Genomic DNA, 21,634 nt, shown 5'->3' on the forward strand with positions numbered 1-21,634 from the left:
TTTTTCTGTTTATTACATTTCACAGATTCTCAACAAGCTTCCCCGTACTTTTTGACAAGCGTCCTTGACGGGGCGAGTGCTTCTTTGACGCTCAAGTCGGCGGCGGTGTGAACGTACAGTAAGCGTTTTCACTCACCTTGTGTTTGTTAATAATGACACGTAGTTCTCCCAGAAGGCCGTGGGCCAGGCTGGATCCGCCCAGCGAGGACAGGAGCTTCTTCACGGTCTGCTTAGCATGTTTACGCACACACCACTGCCGGGACAGCAGCGCCATAACTGTGGCCTGATGATACATCCTGAGGACGGCAAACAAGGGTTTGAGTTAGGGATGCACAATATATCGGCCGCCATATCGGTATTGGCCGATATATGTTCATTTTTAGTGTTATCATTATCGGCCTGATAAGAAAATTAGGCCGATATATTAAAGCTGATAATTCATGTAGATTGCAGATGCACTGTTTAACATGATGGTTTGGAATTGCTTGAAATATGATTGGAAAAAAAATAAAAATAGTTTTATGCCCGTCATATAATAATGAGAATATTATAAATGTGTGCTTGGGATATGGATTTTAATGGTGAGACTTTTGTTTTAGTAATCAGACTCTCAAAAATGAAATAAAAATTTGGATTTAGATTTATCGACCAATATATCGATTCATCGGCTTTCAAGTATAAAGAATCATTGGTTATCGGTATCGTCCGAAATGTTAATATCGGTGCATGCCTGGTAGTTTGAGTCACATGATCACTAACAGAACCAGAAGGCATCTGAAATGTTTATGAATTCTTCTAATAAATACAATTAGCATAATTTCAGAGATGTCAAAGTTGCATTAGGGTCAATTACTAATTTAAAACTAATTTAAAATATTAATAAATCCTTTAAGTATATTAATAATACAAAAATAATATGTAAATGAGCAGTCAATATTTTTTACATCATAAGGTAAAACAAATCAAGGTAAAATAACACTTTTAGGGTGACCCAAGATCCCATTAGGCTTTATTCTGCATATCATAGCCCACTTTTAATGATACTAGAGTTGCATTAAAGTTTTCTGATTCAATATTCTTTATCATTACGAAATTAAAATGATTTACAAATGCTTAGTTTAGATGTTTGTTTACACTAAAACGTAAAATTAAACACAGGAAATAGAATTCCCTCTGCCAATTCAACGAATAATTCAATTCTACACAAAACATTTCAGGGAAAATAGTAGTGACTCACTGAGACTTGCTGTTGTTGAGTCTCTGTGGCTGATCCAGGAACAGTCTTTCACACAGCAGCAGGATTGTGCACAGAGCTGTGGGTACAGAACAGGTGTGTGTGTGTGTGTGTGTGTGAGAGAGAGTGTGTGATCATCAGATTTACTGATCAGTGTTCTTACTGTTAACTAAAACTGTTAAAAATTATTTTCATTAATAAAAATTAAGCGGAAATAGAATAAAATACAAACCTTAGATGAAAAACAACTTTAAACATAACTAAAATAAAAATAATTGAAATACTGAAATTATAAATTAAGATATTAACCTGAGTTTAAAATTAATAAAATTAATAACCTGAGGTTATTTGACTCTGAATCCTCCCTTTACCAGCTGTTCAAATCTTATTTTTACATTTTCAACTATCTTTAGTGTGTGATGTTGCTGTTTGACCATGAAAAACTCTATTCTCATTATCAGTGTCAGTGTTTCTGAACTCCATGAAACGCCTCCCGGGAACATCACAATATTCCTCATTTAAATCATTTCCACCCACGGCATACTACAACAATTGCCACCAATGGTCTCAACTTTTATCATTTAAATCAAAGTGCAAGTCGTGCCACTCGGCCGCCATCTTGGCAATGCCTCCGGGCAGCTATTTCGGACTAACAAGTCCAGGCTCCTATCTAAATGAATGGGCAGAGAGTCAGAGCTGCGCTTTCACTGGTCACCGGGACATAAAAACTGCATATTTAGAAACAGCAGTAAAATATGGAGAATATGTGGAGAATAATGTGTTTTTTTGAACATTCAAGCATGAAAAGCTATTCTAGTAGGGCTCAAAAACAAAATCAAGACTTTGTAAAAAGCCTAATATGGCCTTCTTCATCTAAGTCACGTCAATGAAATCCTAAAATGGCCTCTGGATAAGTTTGATAAACGGGGCGTTTCGGACCTTCTTCACTGGCCTGAGAGAGGAACTTCTCAGTGGTGAACAGAGGTTTCTTTTCATCCAGTATCAGGTTCCAGAACGACACCAGCTTCGCTTCTAAAGACACATGAACATGAAGATCACACAGTTTCAGTAGATATGTTTCCATCCAAAGTTGTGAATTTATCTTGTGTGATAAAAATTTCAATCCAGCGTTTATAAGCAATATCCAAAAATAGGTGGATGTAAAAACGCTCACCAGACACAGAGTCGAGCACAGACAGCCGACAGAGCAGCACAGAAGCCGTCACGCCCTCAGACAGCAGTGCATGCTGGGTATTCTGGGCAGCAGCTTTCTCCACAGTCTGGATGAGGAGAGGTAGGAGGTCAACAGCCTGACTGAGAGTGTCACCTGAACAGAATTGAGACATAGAGATGCTTTTTATTTTGACAAAAAAAAATCAAATAAGCCCATGTGAAGCATCCCAGCAGTCCGACTGACCTTTGAAAGCCCCGATCATGGCCTGGAGATACGCCTGACGCACGAGGGACGTGGACGTCTTGAGGCCGAAGGCTTTTTTAAACCATTCCCTCAACTCAGAGGGTACGTCCACCGTCAAACGGCCCGTCCACTGCGATAACACAGACGCCGCGTGTACCAGTGTGCCCTCATGGACTAGAAACACACAATACAACAATCAGCAGATAGTAGGCTTTATGAAAGACTATTTAGCGTAAATTGAATTACTAGTAAGACCAATTTTGTAACAAAAAGTTTCACATTAAGTCATTAAATAGCAAATAAATAGCAAAAAAAATCAATCTTGATATTTTACTTATATTTTATAAGTAAAATATTTTACTAGTAAGATATTTTACTAGCTAGTTGGCATGGAAACATTTTTCTTTTAATTGAGTTTAACTTGATGCACTTGCATATTAAATAAAAATTAAAAAAAGATTGTTTAATGTAAATTAAATTATTAATTTAAAACCAATTTTGCAACAAAACAATTTAAAAAAATAAATTTAAATTTTTGAAATAGCAAACTGGGTAGAAATAAAATGTTGATATTTTAAGTCAGGGATTCACAACATTTAATTTAAAATATTTATTTGGACTCCTACTGAGATTTTAAGTTAAGGGTTAGGGTTAAAATAAAAATAAAAACATATTGGCTACTTAAGATAAAATAAATGTCAACAAAAAAAAAAAAGAAAGAAAAAATTGTTTATTTTATTTAGCTATTTGCCATAGAAACATTTCTCATTTCATTTAGTTTAATTTGATGTAGTTAAAAAAAAAATGAAACACAAAATTAAAACGAAAATGGACAATATAAAAATAATAATTAATTTAAACTGCTAATAAAAATTATAATAGTCTCTCAGTGATACTAAAACAACACTGTTCAAAGATTTAACAATGAATTTGCATGTTTACAGTTTGTCAGTTAATGGTCATGACAAGTAAACATAAAACTTGTTAGTGCTTTGAATTTATTTTTGAATTTAAAATAATAATAATTTAATTCTTTATTAGCGTAACAACTCATGAACCCCAGTCCACTAAAAAAAAAAACAAAAAAAAACATTTATGAAAGCTCTCAGACTAATGTGGATGTTCAGTGTTTAAACCAGTATGAAAAAAGTTCATTAAAAAAAAGTTACTTTTTAATGTAATTAAAATCCATTATGTTTCTCACCTTCCTGTTGCAGGAAAGGAATGAACATCACAGCCACACTGGAGCTCAGAGACTGAGAGGAAGTGCCAGAGACTGCGTGATGACTGCAACTTCTGATTCCTGATGCAAAAACACACATAAATGAAGCTTAATACATTACTTAAAGACTCACAACTGAGTGATCGTTATGGTATTGATGCGAGTATCTTGTTACGCAGCTTTTACCTGTATTGCTCAAAACAAGTTTCCCTTAAAAGGAACAAATAAAGTATAAAGTACATATTCATGAGAAGTGAGTTTAACAAAACGTGTGTTTTCACATTTAAAAACGCAAGACGTACGGTAGTGGAATGGAAAAAAAGTAATTTTTTTTAAAGTTGAACTTCCTTTAATTTGACACAAAATGCTGCAAAAGACGCAAGAAACAAGCAGAGGGGTCAAAGATGTCCGTCTAGTGCATGTTACACAGAAAACCACTGTGCAGCAGAAATGCAAAGTAAAAACAAACAGGTTTCCTGATGGAAATTAGCAGTAATCAAAAGACACTCACACTTTAATTCAAGAGTAGCTTTTAGAAAAGAAAAGCAAACAGGTGTAATGAGCAGATATTCACCCGAGAGAACGCTCATCTTCTGGGCCACAACAGTCAGCTTCCCCTCGGAGCCTGTGCAAAACAACATATCCTGCTTTAAAAGTGACCAGGATCTGGTGGTGTGTGTCAGATGATGTGTTATGATTATTGGATATGCTTCATATTATACTTTTATTGAGATTCCATGTTATTTTTTAATAATTATTAATAATGGTTCCTAATATTATTATCATGTTGAAAGCAGTTTTTACTGCTTAATATTTTTTGTGGGAACTGTAATACATTATTTTCAGGATTCTTTGATGAATAGAACATGCAAATTAACATTTTATTTGAAATAGAATCTTTTGTATCATTATAATGTTCATTACTGTCACTTTTGATCAATTTAATGCATCCTTGCCTAATAAAAGTATCATCTACATTTTTTTTTAGCATGTAGTATCATTTTAGTTAACCGTAACTTTTGAAATGTGTATTTCTGTCAAGTTTTAGTCAAACTGTTTTCAACATTAATAATCAGAAATGTTTCTTGAGCATCAAATCAGCATATTAGAGTGATTTCTGAAGGAGTGATGATGCTGAAAATTCATGCTGATGCTCAAAAACATGAATAATTTGGACTGGTAGTGTATACATTCACTATTAAAATATGAATGATTTTTAATATGATTTCTATGTATTTTCCATTATTAGAAATGATAATTTTAAGAGTACATGACCGTTGAAAGCTTGAAAGTCGTCACTGACCTCCGAGGATGGCGAAGAGGTGTTTGACGAGGTCCTGGACGGCGCTCGGGTCGCTGCACTGTTGGGCCAGATTCTGAAGGGCCGCCACCGCCTGGTCCATGAGCTCTGGGTTATTGGCCTTCAGCTGACCTGACACACACACACACACATCACATTAAACCTGCATGTGACCCCTCAGACCAACCTTTCAATCACTGACGACGACTCACTGGAGATGCCCTTCCCGATGTCCAGCGCGTACTGACTCAGGTCGAGTGTGAGAGACGCCAACATGGAGGAGATCGCTGGAGGAAAGACCAATAACAGAGATTGATATATATATATATATATATATATATATATATTTATATTAGGGCTGTGCAAAAATTAATTGCGATTAATCGCATCCAAAATAAAAGTCTGTGTTTGCATAATATACGTGTGTGTGCTGTATATAATTATTTTGTATATATAAATACCTATGCATGCATGTATATATTTAAGAATTATTTGTGCTTAAATTCTGTATATATATATATATATAAATACATAATCTATATAATCTTATATAATCTAATCTTATATAAATATTTTATATATGAATAACACATTTTCTTAAATATATACATGCATGTGTCTGTATTTATATATACAAAATAATTATATACAGCACTCACAAATATATTATGTAAACACAGACTTTAATTTTGGATGCAATTAATTTTTGCACAGCCCTAACCCTAATGAACCCCCAAAGCCCTAATGAATGATCAGTATAGTAATAAGAAATATCTTGTTCATGCTTTGTAGAAAAAGAGGTTTCCAAAAAACGTTAAAAAACAATTCTTGTAATTGACACTAATACACTAACTATCTCATGTGAGCAATTCTATAAACAAAAGCAATTATCTATGGACTGGTAGAAAACATTTTTATATATATATAATTTTGTTATATATATGTTAATAATTAAAATCCAGCAGAGTTATTATGTTTAACTAAAACCATACAAAACATTTTTGTTGTTTAAATAAAATAAACATTAACTGCAATATTGTATACAGTGTGTCTAAATATACATATATAAATATAGTGTGTGTGTGTGTGTGTCACACACTCTGAATGGAGTTCTCCGGGCTACGCAGCAGAGCTTTCTGTAACGTTGGCAGCAGTTGCTCCTTAAACTCAGAGTGAGTCATGTGACGAAGCATCGGGGCGCTCTTTTCCTGAACACACACATTCATCTTTAGGTTTTATGATCTCGACACTGCAAAGAGTATTGATGCAACAAAGTCCTGCCACAGATTCTCACCAGTATGTGCGGATGCGGTCTGGTCTTACTCATGAGGACCGTCTTCATGTACAGGTCCAAGAGAGCCGCCTAAAACACAACAGTGTTAATATTGTTAAATAAAAGTTAAATTATTAATAGCAGTTTATGTCATAATAAAAGAGCTAAATCAAAATATGAATAAATACTGAAACATATATAAATGCGTAAGTGTATCACCTTGTGTTTGTTGATGGTGGCGATGTCTTTCTGCGCAGTGCAGAAGTCCACACACACTCCCAGCAGAGGTACAGACACACAGCTCTGGTCCAGACTCAGCAGAGTGCTCATGTACTGATCCACCAGACCCGGGGTCTGCACACACAAACACAAACTTAAATAGAAATAGAAATACAAACTTAAATAGAAATACAAAACTAAAACTGCACTAAACCGTGTTTCATTTATATATATATATATATATATATATATTAGAGCTGTGCAAAGATTAATTCACATCCAAAATAAAAGTTTGTGTTTACGTAATATATGTGTTTATGCTGTGTATAATTATTTGGTATATATATATATACATATGCATGCATGTATATATTTAAGAATTATTTGCACGTGAATACTATATATATATATATAAAAACACAACCTATATTATATATAAATATAAATATTTTATATATGAATAACACATTCTAAGATTAAAAAATGTGTTAAAAAACATTTAACATGACACATGTTAATGCAGAAATTATGCATTAAATTTATAAAAAAAGACAGTAAACATTTATAAATTTACAAAAGATTTCCATTTCAAAAAAATGCATCACAGTTGCACAAAAATATGAAGCAGTTTGAAACTGTTTTCAACATTGATAAAAATCAGAAATGTTTCTTCATATTAGAGTGATTTCTGAAGGATCATGTGAATTTTAATTTTATGAATTTGAAATCTTTATTTCGAACATAAAAAGAAAGTATATAAAATGAAACAATGTTTAAAAAACTTAGGAAAAATCTAAACAAATGAGCCGCAAAAATATATATGTATAATTCTTTGCTGTTGACATACTTCTATTATATGTGCGAAAAGGAGTAGGAAGAAGTAAAACTTATATACTCCTACCCCTTAAATTCTTACAGTCTTACATTTACAATTACATATTATTATTATCATCATGTTGTTCTATACATCCATACACCTATACAGATATATAAAAGCAGCAAAACATAAAAAAACAAAATAAAAAGTACGACTAAAAATGACTGAGCAAACAAACAAAGAAAAACAACATAAACAATGGAGTACTCCTACTTTCACTACAGTGCTTCTTGATACCTCTTGAAAATAATTTCTTTGTACATTTTTTTAAATAGGAATATGTGACACTGAAGACTGGAGTAATGATGCTGAAAATTCAGCTTTCATTCATCACAGGAATAAACTACATTTACAAGTATTCAAATAGGAAACAGTTATTTTAAACTGCAATAATATTTCACAAGATCACAGTATTTTTAATCAAATAAATCTTACCGAGCCTACATTTTTAAACCACACTGTACGAGACATCAGACTGAATTAATTTAGCTCTACCTCCTTCCACAGCTTGTGAAAGCGTTTGCTGATTGACTTGAGCGCGTTCCCAGAAGCTCCGCCCACCGCCTCAGCCAGCAGCAAACTCTGAACCTCAACCTGATTGGACAAACAGAGAATATGATTGGATAGATTGCATGTAGAGATCTCGGACCGACGGCTAAACTAAGCTGTGATTAATAAACACACGAAAGCAACGGACCAGTTTCTTCCAGTTGGCACCTTCTCTCTTGTCTGCGGTGGGAAACACGGTGCGGACGATCAGACATGTCCATGGCAGGGCGCAGCAGGCTCCGGACGCTGTGCTCTTCCTGAGGGATTTTTGACATTATATCGTATGTATAGATCATGGCTTGGGTAAATTTGCATCTGATTAGCATAAGATGTGTGCGGTCGCTCACCCAGGCATCCCGCCCCTGCTGACCACCCCGCAGCTGAGCAGACCGGGGGGGAGGTTGCTCGCGACGGCATCAGGCTGTGATTGGACGAGCACTTCGATGACCGACAGCAAAGCCCGTCGGGATGCGGCATCCCTGAGAAGACCAATCAAATCCACCTTCATCAGAAAATCCCTCTCGCATGTTTTAAAGAGGACATGTCACAATATTCCATACGCAAAACAAAGGGGCGGGGCCTGGTTGAGTTAGTAAGTAGTGTGTTGAAACTGGCGGTTATGGAAAGGGGCGGGACATTTCACAAACACACTCGACGCACTTGACCAATCACAACACACCTCTCCAGCCGACCAATCAGAGCACAGTGTGCTTTTCAGAAGGAGGGGCTTCAATGAGACGGGAACTTAACAGAGCGTTACTGACAGACTAGGAAGAAAGGAGTCGCAACAACGGAGAATAATGTGTTTTTTGAACATTCATGCATAAAAAATCTTTTCTAGTACAGTCCAAAAACTATATCGAGACTTTATAAAAGGGCATAATATGGTCTTATTATTGGAGGTCAGCGGAAGAGTTTAGAGAAAAATATTGTATAAAAAAAAAAGAAGTTCAAATGATAAATAAAATAAATGAATTGTTAAAAATTTTATTTTTATAATAAAAATGATAGAAATTAGATTATTATAAAATGATATAAGTAGTAATAATATGTTTAAAATAAATATTACAACTTTAATTCAAATAAATGAGTGAACTATAAAGTTTGAATTTAAATAAATAATTTATACATAAAAAAAGTACCGTAGTGAGTAGAAAGCAAACTTAAAAATATTGTCCAAATAATACTTCAGTATAGTATAAATTGGGCCTTTATACATGTTGCATCTATAGCAGTCTTAATTTCTGATGAGGGTCCGTTGCGAGGATGGGCCGTAGACTCTAAAAGATAGAGATCGCTCACACACACACACACACACACACCTGTATCTGTGCAGGGTGAGATAGAAGAGTTTGCAGAGTCCTTTGATGGCCGGCTCAGGAAGGTCTGAAGAGAGAATTAAACCACAAATAATTATAAACAGTTCAGACAAGCCCTTTAGGCACAGCCAAGTGCACGTTTGTGACTCTCCTGTTCAATCAAAACGAACAAATCTTTTTTCGTGTCATTTGGTTCATTCAACGAATTGACTCTGGAAAAGATTTGTTCATTTTGATAAACGAGTTCGAACAGGAGAGTCACAAACGTGCGTCACAGAACAGAGCAAGGTGAGCATTTGAGCTTATAAAAATTAAACTTTTTTATTTATTTTTTTTTTAAATGAGTGATCGTTTCGCTTGATAAGACCCTTATTCATCGTCTGAAATCGTTTAAAGCCCTTTGAACAGTTTGCAGTGTGCACTGAAACTCTCTTTTGGGCCTTGAACCATTTGGACCCCATTGAAGTCCATTATATGGAGAAAAATGCTGGAATGTTTTCATCAAAAACCTTAATTTCTTTTCGACTGAAGAAAGAAAGACGTGAACATCTTGGATGACATGGGGGTGAGTAAATTATCAACAAAAGCTTTTTTAAAAGTGAACTACTCCTTTAATTTCACTGACAGATCAAACTATAAATAAACACGTAATGTAACTTCTGTATGTGACGTCTTTTTAGCGTTGTAATGATGCTGAAAATTCAGATTTGATCAAAGGAATAAATTACATTTTACAATATGTTCACATAGAAAACTTTTATTTTAAATTGCAAAATTATTTCACGATTTACTGTATTTGATGAGCATAAGAGAACCAAAATTTCGTAAGAGTGGTACGGACAACTGTTATGAAGCTTTAACAATGTTTTTATGTGATTTTTGGAGCTTGACCGCAACTGAAAAATCATGTTATTCCTTTAGTCAGATCAACTCACCCTTTCCTTTTACACATTCCTTCAATTCTCCAAGAATTTCCTTGCGCTCTTTAGTGCTGGATGAAGTGACTTTCACAGCGAATCTCTTCAGTGTGTCTGAAACCTGCCCCTACAAACACACAAATAACAGCCATCAGAGCACTGCTGATTGAAATAAACACATCACATCATAATCATATATCATGTATTGGAGTTATATTGAAAATATGGGTCTGTTTCTAGTATCTTAAGCACAACTTACAAAAGCTCATCATGGTAAACATCATTCCACTGCAATAATTATCACTACGTTTAGTGATACTATATTAAAGCTCGAGATAACATCGTTAGTCATCGTTCTTATAAAACAAATGCACGATTATGAAAGCATCATATACTGGCAGAAGGATATTCATTTATTATACTTTTACATTAGTATTTTAGACTCAATGTATGATTGCTGTGGTACAGTTTGTGATTTGTGTGGTTTGGCCAGCTTTTTTATGTGCTACAGTATACGTTAGTTACACAGCATTTTGAGGTTCATAATAATAATAATATAGTGTTAAATTGTTTAAAAAAAACATGTTTTTACCACACAAAACATGGTACTTCTAGCACTTTCTTGAGAGAAACTGAAGTGAATGCGTGTTTGAGATCAACAGATACGCATTTAAGTGGGTTACACACTTACAACAGTTTTAATCACTCCACATTACAGTAGAATCATAATTAATGTGGTTATTATGCAATTGAGCTATCGTTAATGCTCAGTTTGTCGTTATTAATGAACATTCACGCACTCGCTTGGGCACAGCGCTTTCTGGTGTGTCTGGACATCACGCGCTCGCAGATCACACGTCATCTTTATGAGAAAACTCATACGAAAGTGGTGAGATGCAGAAGAAAAGTTTGAGTTTTAACGATCATGCAGTAGCGGTTCGAATCACACCAACCTGCGTGTCCGCCGCCATCTTGCCGGCCTCGATCTGGAAAGGATTTAAGTCGTCACTTCCGGAGTCATTACCGTCCTCAAGAGCCATAGACATATACACTAGACGTCAACTTGGGGCTCTAAGCATGCGTCAAAACCGCCGCCATCTTGGAACAGGCGTTTTGTCATAGGAAGTAGGTAGGGAACGCTGATTTTTCTGCCTTTGCTTGGAATTAATTGATGGTGGCGGACTCTTGAGCTGTATGATGTTCACACGAATGAAATCTGAACTAAGTAGAATGTTTTAATTTTTTTCTGGAATCAATGGTTAATACATGTCTGACCATGTAACGAACCAAAAAAAAAATGATAATTTTATTTCCGTCAGACCTTTGTCTACATTGACGTTGATGCATTAAAGTGGAGGGGCTCCCCTGTTCCAAGATGGCGGCTCTATTGACGCATTCGTTCTAATGAACTGCCAAGGTGACATCTAGTGTATATTTCTATGCTCAAGAGCCACGTGCTTCTCAGGGCTTGAGTTTGTAATTTCCGCATAGCGCCTCTAGAGGGAGCCAGTCCAGCACTGCTCAAACTTTTTCTCTTCTTTTAATAAAGCTGTCTTTTTATTTTATATAGTGTTTTTTTAATCAATATACATTAAAATGAAAGAGACCAAGTAAAATAAATAAATATAAAAATTAATAAATCTAGCAAACAAAAAGTGTGATCAAAAACACTTATCTTGCGTACAAATATGTTATTTTAATAATAATAAAAAACAACATTAGGAGGAAAATATTCAGTGCATTAAAACACCAGATTTATTTGTATATAATTGCATGAATTGAAACAGTAACCGATACTCACAGGACAAAATGTGACAGTGTTACAGGAGAAAAAAAAATATGCATAGCTGTTTTCACATTGGGTATATGCTCAAATGTGTAAAGGGATACTAAAACACTCATGAACAGAAATAGAAAAGCATCAGATCGATTTATATGATAGAAAATCTCAAAATAAACAAAGGCACAACATCCGACCAGTGTAAATGTGTGATTAAAACAGATCAGGACATCATATGATCCCTAGATTTCTTTTGGCACAAAGCGATTAGGAGCAAAACGAACAGCAACAGACAGGACGGATTATTACAATCGAGTTATCAAAGAATAGTCAATTTAATAAAGCAATTATCCTCTACTTTCAAAGTAGTGTCTCTGGCACATCGGGTCATATAAAAGCTTTCATTTAATAAACACTTGCTGGTATATTCGGCCAACGCATCCAATAAATCATATTCGCAATCAGGCATCCAGAAAGCCGCACCATTACAATAGACATCAGGGACCGCATATATAGATTTAATACTCTTGATCGCAAAAAGCACTTCTATTCCAGTGACGACATCATGTTTCTTAAAATACAAGAAAGTGTTCATCGGTTCACCCATCAAAGCAAGTTTTCCAAACTCGCCCTTTAAAATGACTGAAAGACACTTAAGACTTCCATGCAAAATGAAAGAGAGAAAGAAAAAAAAGGATTAATATAGTATAATATCACAATTTCATAATACAGCAGTTACAATATTGTCTAGAATTGTGTCAAGACAATATTGGATATTCATTTCCAATCAAATCATACTCTATTCGAGAGTTGAAAATCACAGCTATTTCGATGAACAATATCACATCTTTGATTTCTAGGATGATCAGAATCATCAGTGGTTGTGTAGTAATTGTTTTGTGAATAAAACAGTCATTTTTATTATGTGACTGGTTCATTCGAAGGAATATTATGGGTTAATTATATATATATCATAGTTAACTACTTTCAAAACTGACTGTAAATACATTTTTCATTAGATTTAACAACCTGAAGGATGAGCAGAAATGATTTTCTGTGGTAATCTTATTTAACCCCATATGTTCCTGTAATAAAATACAACTTCAACGTAGATTAGAAACGCCACGTTATATCTTGTATGCAAAACTACATGTTTAGTATATAGTTTAAAAGTCTTTTAGTCAAATTTGTAATACAAAACAAGGCACTAAAAGTAGCAATTCGTCGAGGTGGAATTCAATGTTAAACGTTTCGGGCGTCAAGAACACATCCGGGTCATATTTCACTCCAAAATATAAAGAAATAGCAATAAATAACAATAAATTATAAGAAGCCTATTTTAGGACTATTAACAATGAAGAATGTACACACAATGGCATTATTTGTTAAGTTCATTCAAATTTAAAATAATAAAAATATTGTTATTGGCAGATTTTTTTTATTATATTACAGCATCATTGCATCACAATAATGAGAATTTGGATGAAAAAAAATGCACATATAAATGTGCAAAATTTCAATTAAATGTGTTAAATTTTTCTGAAAACAATGGCGCAATACAAAAAATTCTTAATAGTCCTAAAATATTTTTACCGTACAATGTAATTTCGTGTTTTTCTTTTGGTTTGGGGCTGATATATGACCTGGATATCTGTTCATGAAATTCACCCAGCGACTATTGGCTCGAGTTGGTTATTCGGTTGATTTCCAGTTCTCAGTCGATTGTGTCTCAAACTTAAATTTCCCATCATCCCTCCAGAACCGTTCTCTTCATCAAACAGTTTCTCTGCAGCTCAACCAGTGAGCACTTTCTCAATAAAACTTTCTCAAAAATACCCTCTTATCTTTTCAACCTAACCAGCACCGTCATGTAGGGATGTCGAGAGTCAGACATAAACCTGAACGACACACACACACACACACAACAACAGACAAACTTTACACTAAATCATACTCAACACACATCATTCTAGCTGAACAGCTTGATGAAGCAGCCCTGGCAGTAAGGCTTGTCGTTTTGCTCTTTAAAGGTGCCCTTGTTGAGCTGCTTCAGGCAGAAGGCACACACGAAATGCTCGGGATGAAACTTCTTGCCCATGGCGGTGATGCAGCGGCCCGTGATGGGTTTCTGACAGCCGGAACACAGCGACCCGCGGCGGGAGTGATAATGGACCTCACAGTAGGGCTGACCGTCGTGCTCGAAGAAGCTGCCGTTGATGAAGGGCGTGAAGCACTCCTGAAACACACCATTACTCGTTAAAGCACTGATACACACACGTGCGGAACGATTCAGATTTATTACGGTCTTTTCTGCATTTATGTGATCAAAAACACTGTAATATTGTAAAATATTATTACTTTCAGCATCATTACTACAGTCTTCTCTTCAGTGTCACATGATCCTTCAGAAATCACTCTAATGTGATGATTTGATGCTCAAGAAACATTTCTGATTAGTATCAATGTTGAAAACAGTTGCTTGTGATACATTTATTTTTTTTAAACTGACCTGAAGTTTTTAATGGTAGTGTATGATGGTTTCCACAAAAATATTAAGCAGAAAGTTGTTTTGTTTTTTCAACATTGATAATAATGAGAAATATTTCTTGAGCGGCAATTTCTGAAGGATCATGTGACTGAAGACTGGAGTAATGATGCTGAAAATACAGCTTTGATCACAGGAATAAAATTACATTTTAAAATATGAAGAGTTCAGATGCAAAAGCCTCTAAATGCCATTTGAAATTTTCTTCTTTAATGTTGATTTTTGTCAAACTTGTATATTTAAGTTCAGTAATTTCACTTAAATAACAATTAATAGGTAATTATCATTGCCATTTAAGTGAAATCACTGAACTTAAATACACAAGCTTGATAAAAATGATCATTCTAGAAGAAAATTTCAAATGGCACTTAGAGACTTTTGCATCTGAACTCTTCATATATTTAACATGGCAAACAGTTATTTGAAATTGTAATAATATATCACATTATTTCTGTTTTTGCTGTATTTTAGTTGTTGAGCAGAAGCGACATCTCGATAAAAATTGTAATCACTCGGAATTGAACTGGTAGTAGTGTATTTCCAAACCAAAGCAATAAACCAACTAAAAATGAATGTTCTTAAAGGGATACTCCACCGTTTTTTTCCTATTAAACTGTGTTATTCCCTTAACTAAGAGGAGATGATACATACCTCTCTCGTCTCACTTCTCTGCTTGGCCCATATTGAATGAACTGGGCTAGTTAAAGGGTTAGTTCACCCAAAAATGAAAATTCTGTCAGTATTTACTCACCCTCATGTTGTTCCAACCCCCGTAAGACCTTCGTTCATCTTCGCAACACAAATTAAGATATTTAAGATATTAAGATCGCTCCTGTATACTAGTCCATAGGCTTCTTGAGGGAATTACACTTGCTGGCATCGAAAAGTCATTAAAGACATCGTTAAAATAGTCCAAGTGACTACAGGGGCTCAATCTTAAGTTTATCAAACGACGAGAACACTTTTGTGCGCAAAAACAACAAAAATAACAACTTTATTTCAACTATTCACTTCCTTCTCTATGGGCCTGTAGTCAGTTAACGTAGTGTGATTGCGTAGAGCTTCATCACACGAAGGCTCACTATTGGCCGACGCTGGTCATGTGTGTGTGATGCGTGTGACGTACAATAGCAGAAGCTTATGCTATTAAACTAGTAACCTGACTCGAGGCAGAGGGAGAAATAAACGAACAGTTGAAATAAATGTTTGTTGTTTTTGCGCACAAAAAGTGTTCTCGTCGTTTGATAAACTTAATATTGAGCCCCTGTAGTCACTTGGACTATTTTAACGATGTCTTTAATGACTTTTCGATGCCAGCAAGAGTCATTCCCTCAAGAAGCCTATAGACTAGTATACAGGAGCGATCTTAATATCTTAAATATCTTAATTTGTGTTGCGAAGTTGAACGAAGGTCTTACGGGGTTGGAACAACATGAGGGTGAGTAAATACTGACAGAATTTTCATTTTTGGCTGAACTAACCCTTTAAGTGCAATCAAAGTGTGTCGCGCGCCAGAGTGATTGAGTGCATGCACTGAGATGAGAGAGGTGTGTATGGACTCGTCTTAGTTAAGGGAATAACATAGTTTAATATGAAAAAAACGGTGGAGTATCCCTTTAATTATACACTCCCTCACCCTGCACACGAAACACTCTGGATGCCAGAGAGAGCTCAGGGCAGAGATGTAGTTCTCCAGGATGGCACGAGCACAGCCGCCACATTTAGGAGCGAAGAGGTCAAAGTAGTCTTTACGACAGTACGCCTTCCCATCCTTCTCATGAAACCCTGAAAAAGTACAACAAAGTTGGATTTATAATAAGTTTACAATAATAGAAAACAAAGAAAAATGTGTTTACTCGCCTTCAGGACCAAAGAACGCCCCACACTGGGCACAGAAAAAGTGTTCAGGATGCCACGTCCTGTCTAACGCCGTGACCACTTTCTGTGACGTGAGAAAAATTTGCTTTCACTGTTTTGCATGAACAGTGTACTATGTATTTATTGTAGTTATGACTCTAACTGGGTAATAACCCTCACTTAAGCATTCGATTTGATGAGCTTTGTTTGCTGTTCACACTGAAAAATCAAATTACAAAATTGGTTCTCACATCCAGTATGGGTCCGTTACAGTAGTAGCAGCGCGGAGAGAATAAATGGTGGTAGTCTCTCTCGCAGTATGGCTGTCCTTCCCTCTCAAAGAAGTTTCTGGAACCAATCTCCTCCTGGCAGTGTGTACACACAAAATGCTCTGGATGCCATGTGCGCCCCATCGCAGTAACTACCTGTACAGAAACACACACACACAACCTTTGTTTAGATGTGAACAACTCTTTCTACCTAAACACACAACATATAATCTTGGCTGACAGCTAAAATCTATGGAAGCTTGTTTCCACCACAGAATAAAACATATTTTAAAAGATAAGTGTGAATTTTTGTCTCACATTTCTGACTTTATAAAACGCAATTGCATGTTATAAAGTCAGAATTGCAAGATTTGAACATGCAATTGTGAGAAAAAAAGTCAGAATTGCTAGTTTATATCTCACAATTCTGAATTTATACCATGCAATTGCCACTATATATCACACAATTGCAACTTTTTTCTACCAATTCTGACTTTTTATCAGAATTGCGTGATATATAGTTTGTGTATATCTCTGCAACTCTCACCTGGCCGACAATGGGTTTGCAGCAGGCACCACACACTCCTTTAGCAACCGTCTGCACTCCCAGCTTGTGGAGGTCAGACTGAAGACTGCCCAGCATGTTGTCTAGTTTATTAACCTGTCCGTGTGGACCCTTCCCCTGGGCCATGATCTACAGATAGATAGGACAAAAGTCAGAATCAAAAGAAAAATGTCTTCAAAAAAATGTTTACTCAAGCACAAAAACACAGGGAGCTTTTAAAGCACCTAAAACTTGAAAAACATTGAGGCGTCAGTAAAAAAAAAAAATAAATAAATAAATAATAAATAAATAAATAAATATATATATATATATATATATATATATATATAATAAACGGAGCAATTCCAATAGGGTCCTCACACCATCGGAGCCCTGATTACTATGGTAATATAGTAGCACTTTATTTTACAGTCCTGTTTTGCATGAACATACTATGTACTTATTGTAGAAATGACACCCCCCTAACCCAAAATTATACCAACACAACGAATTGTGACTGTATTTAAAATTTTACAGTATAATTTAGTAAAGAATGGAAATCCAATTCAATTGGATCCAATCAAATCCAATCAAATTATTGTCAGACCAAGTGCTTTGTCCAAACTGCTGATGTGCATCTAATATTTATGACCAGGACAAGAGGCTGAGGGATGCGCGCACACGTGCACACACACACACACACACACACACACACACATGTTTGGTGGGGACTCTCCATAGGCGTAATGGCTTTTATATTGTCCAAACTGTATATTCTGTCTCTTTACACTAACTCGACCACCCGAAAACTTTCTGCATTTTTACATTTTCGAAACACACAAACATACACATCTCTCCAAGCCCTCAAGCATACAACATTCAATTTACAAATCCATTAAAGTTTTGTGATTTTTCTAGGAGAGGACAGTAAGACAGTCAATGCTTAGTCAATGACGGCACGTCTGCACCTGCAACGGAGGGAAGAGCGGGTCGTACTCCGTCTGGCAGCCCACTGACGCCAGCACTTTGGGCGGGGTCACAGAGGCAGGTGGTGGGGTGGGGGTGGGGATGGGCAGGGGTGCAGGATTGGGTTTTGGGGAGGGAGCTGGAAGTTCCACCGGTTCGGGGGTCAGGGGCTTGGGTGGAACTGGAGGTGGAGGTGGAGTTGGCTGGGGAGGTGGGGTAGGCTCTCTTGGAGGGGGGAGGGGGCGGGTGGTGGTGGAGGTGGCATAGGAGCAGGAGCTAATTTGACCGGAGGGGGGCGCTTTGGTTCCTCAGCAGGAGGAGGCGGGCGAGGGATCGGGGGAGATTGGGGAGGTAGGATCACCTTCCTCTGAGGAAGAGGAGACTCGGGCGGTATGATTATCTAGAGGAAGACACCAATCAGACGGAAGAAGAGAGAGGAAGAGATGGAAAGTAGGAATAGAGAAGAAAGAAGCAGGTGATTATAGAGAAACTTTAAAGCAATTTAATGGAAACAGAATTTTCTGCACAAATGCGCAAATTCGTCCCGTCTACCTTATCCACCTCTTTGTTGTGGTCTTCCCTTGAGCGTTTGGGGTTGGACATAACGATGACGCCTTCTGTGAGCCAATCGTCCGGCTGCTGCTTTTTCGGACGATCTTTACGGGCTATTCCCAGCTTGCCTTGCAGTTCTTCAATGAGCCGGTCCTGGGAGTTGCTCTTGTGGAAAATGAGGGGACCCATCTTCCTACGTATCAGGCCATCTCGGTACATAGGGTGGACGTTTTGAATCTCCTTGGTGCGTCTAATCACCGATTTGATCTAAGACAGCAGTAAACGTCTTGAGATGCCACAAGCCTTGTGAGAATTGGTGCTTATTTCCAAAAGAAACCAATCACAACAAGCAGGGATCTGGGGAAGCATTCAGATGCGATCCAGATGCAGAATCCGACATTTCTAGCACGGAAATTGTGGTAGTTAACACTGGTTATCAAGTGCACAGAGGTACCACTGGTTTTCAAGTGCACACACACCAACACTCAAGTGCATCTGCTTTTCTTGCAGTTACAATAAAGTGAAAATTAAAGAATAAGAAGAAGGATAATTTAGGGTACAGAGTTAGGAACAGTTCCAACTTTTAGCCAAAAATGTTTAATTTACATGCCGGCAAACAAACCACTCCAAGCCTTGTTTGGAATAACTCCAGAGCACACAGCATTCTCAATCAACAAGCATTGCAGTCTCATCCATACGTGTCCTGAGGCTGAGATCCGGTCCATTGCACCAGCCATTTGAAGCATGGGAAGGTCCATTTGGCCGTCTGGAGTTCCAGGGCAAGACGAGGGAGTGAGAGAGTCATCCATCCAGCTTGCTTCAGTCATGGGGGTCATGGAGCCATCAGGTCCTTCATAAGCCATCTTCAGCTCCATGTCAGCCCAGTCAATGTCACTCCTGCAGTCCGACTGATCCTCCAAGATCCCGTCCCCCATTTCGCTCTCCGTGTGCGTGTATAGATGACTGTCGCCGCGATCCGCCGCCACTATCGTCTCCTCGTATACTTCCGGTTGTGTTCCTACACAACAAGCTGCTGATGTTGTGATCTCGTTCTCAGGCCTGCTGAAGCTCATGGCAAGAAGTTTATCTAAGGCGTCGTCAAGAGAAGGCTCATAGGTTGGTGTTTCAAGTCTAGACGGAGGAAGGGGTTTGAGAGAAACAGCTGGCTCAGGCGGTCCTGGTGATGGTTTTGGGCTTGGAGACTTGGGTGCCGCTAAAGCTGGGGAAGAGGAAAGGAATAGAGGAGGTGAAACAGCTTTGGGAAGAGACAGAGATGGTGATCCAGAGTCTGTAGGAATTGGGGATCTGGGAAACGATGGCACTGGGCTCAAAGGTTTTGCTTCAGAACTGGAGAGATACAGATCAATAGATGCAGGTGTCATCACTGGACTAACTCGTTCAGGGGTTCTGCTGAACGCTGGGGAAGACTTCTGGAGAGGTGAATAGGATTTCGGACCAGAGCTTGTTAGTTTGGCAGATGGATTTCCCTCCCAGATGGAACAAAGATCGCGAACTCCGGGTGAAGTAGTCGTGGTTATAGTCTGAGACAGAACCACTAGAGACTCAACTTGAGAGGTGAGCAGGGAAGCGGAAACGTCTATGGCAGAATCCAAGCCTAGGTCAGATACCGGAGAAAAACGAGGACTTGATGTTGCAGGCGGAGACAGTCGAAAGGAAGGTGGAGGCGCAGCCCCCGGTTCACCAGGTTCCTCCACGATGTGCAGATCAAAGTTTAAAGAAGGGGAGAGACCTGGGGAATGTCGGCTTGGTTCCACTGGGAGGGTATGGGACAGGGATTTGGACACAGCAGTCGTAGGAGGAGGGTGGATTTCAGCAATGGTAGTAGTTTGCTCAAACATTGGCTCAGAGTTCAGGGAGCCTAAGGAACTTGGCTGGAGACATACAGAGGGCACAGGGGTAGAAAGAGGGGAAACAGAAGAGATTGACAGATTAAGGGAGGCAGAGAATGAGAAATAATTAAGAAAAAGCTTCAATGAGATGTACAGAACAGCTGAGGAAAAAAACCAAACAGATTCTGGACACAATGTTAAAGCAATGAGATGGAACTGAAGCTAGAAGTCATAGATGAGCAAGAAAAGGTCAGGACTGAGTTTCCCTACAGCAGCGTTGTAGACACCATTGGCACCAAAGGTCTCTACAATCTGTTTACAATGTTTTTTGGCAAACGTAGCCCAGATTGTCGAGCAGTAAGTCCTGGAAATAGATCTCCCGAACACATTCCCAGACACAACGTCTCTTCAACTCACTTACACTGTCCTAGTAACACATATACACACACACTCACATTGCTCTGCACCTTAAAATCTGACAAACAGGCCATGAGCTCATCCAGTTCTCGTGTAGCAGAGGTGGCTGATATTCTGCCCTGCTCTTCCGAAGGTGTGTCCACCTGTCCGTCCGTCAGATCACTTCTTAGAGCACAGGGGCTGGACCTGTTTATGCAAATGACATTCCATTAAAACCCACAATGCAAATCCACAATCTGGAGATGACCGTGCTGGTGATCTTACGTTGGGGAAGGCACGGAGCTTTCCAACTCATTCAGAAGACTTTCCACAGTGGGACGACCATCTTCTGTCCCCTTCGTTCCGTTCCTCTGAGGTTTGTCCTGTGCTGCAGGTGTCAGTGTGATCCCTGGGTGGGCTCCATTTTCCTGGATATAGTGGGCAACACTGCAAGGTGGCAATGGAGGTGCTGCATCCTCTGCAGAAAGGAGATTTAAAAGTACAATTATGTGGTTTTATATCTTATTTTTTGCATTACTTGCACCACT

General features: G+C 37.6%; 2 protein-coding genes across 2 annotated transcripts in view; both read right to left on the reverse strand.

Annotated features, from left to right (window-relative positions):
• gcn1 (GCN1 activator of EIF2AK4) overlaps window positions 1-11,377 on the reverse strand; it is a 68,587-nt gene extending 57,210 nt beyond the window's left edge. Inside the window, exons 1-18 of the mRNA XM_039686345.2 lie at window positions 11,281-11,377; window positions 10,346-10,454; window positions 9,414-9,477; window positions 8,439-8,570; window positions 8,240-8,348; window positions 8,038-8,136; window positions 6,666-6,800; window positions 6,468-6,536; window positions 6,273-6,381; window positions 5,386-5,460; window positions 5,177-5,305; window positions 4,448-4,498; window positions 3,856-3,954; window positions 2,652-2,825; window positions 2,409-2,561; window positions 2,174-2,266; window positions 1,238-1,313; window positions 137-296 (exon numbers count right to left, since the gene is read on the reverse strand). Of these exons, the coding sequence (XP_039542279.2) occupies window positions 137-296; window positions 1,238-1,313; window positions 2,174-2,266; window positions 2,409-2,561; window positions 2,652-2,825; window positions 3,856-3,954; window positions 4,448-4,498; window positions 5,177-5,305; window positions 5,386-5,460; window positions 6,273-6,381; window positions 6,468-6,536; window positions 6,666-6,800; window positions 8,038-8,136; window positions 8,240-8,348; window positions 8,439-8,570; window positions 9,414-9,477; window positions 10,346-10,454; window positions 11,281-11,373 (1,929 nt within the window). The 5' untranslated portion in view covers window positions 11,374-11,377. The remainder of the gene's footprint in view (window positions 1-136; window positions 297-1,237; window positions 1,314-2,173; window positions 2,267-2,408; window positions 2,562-2,651; window positions 2,826-3,855; window positions 3,955-4,447; window positions 4,499-5,176; window positions 5,306-5,385; window positions 5,461-6,272; window positions 6,382-6,467; window positions 6,537-6,665; window positions 6,801-8,037; window positions 8,137-8,239; window positions 8,349-8,438; window positions 8,571-9,413; window positions 9,478-10,345; window positions 10,455-11,280) is intronic.
• Window positions 11,378-12,059: 682 nt separating this feature from the next.
• Window positions 12,060-21,634, reverse strand: part of pxnb (paxillin b) — a 33,066-nt gene continuing 23,491 nt past the window's right edge. Inside the window, 11 exon segments of the mRNA XM_039686800.2 lie at window positions 12,060-14,343; window positions 16,289-16,437; window positions 16,513-16,594; window positions 16,761-16,934; window positions 17,326-17,472; window positions 18,291-18,526; window positions 18,529-18,688; window positions 18,841-19,107; window positions 19,539-20,732; window positions 21,146-21,293; window positions 21,372-21,564. Of these exon segments, the coding sequence (XP_039542734.2) occupies window positions 14,077-14,343; window positions 16,289-16,437; window positions 16,513-16,594; window positions 16,761-16,934; window positions 17,326-17,472; window positions 18,291-18,526; window positions 18,529-18,688; window positions 18,841-19,107; window positions 19,539-20,732; window positions 21,146-21,293; window positions 21,372-21,564 (3,017 nt within the window). The 3' untranslated portion in view covers window positions 12,060-14,076.

This window comes from Pimephales promelas, chromosome 14 (assembly GCF_988280905.1).
Source record: "Pimephales promelas chromosome 14, fPimPro1.hap1.1, whole genome shotgun sequence".
NCBI lineage: Eukaryota > Metazoa > Chordata > Actinopteri > Cypriniformes > Leuciscidae > Pimephales > Pimephales promelas.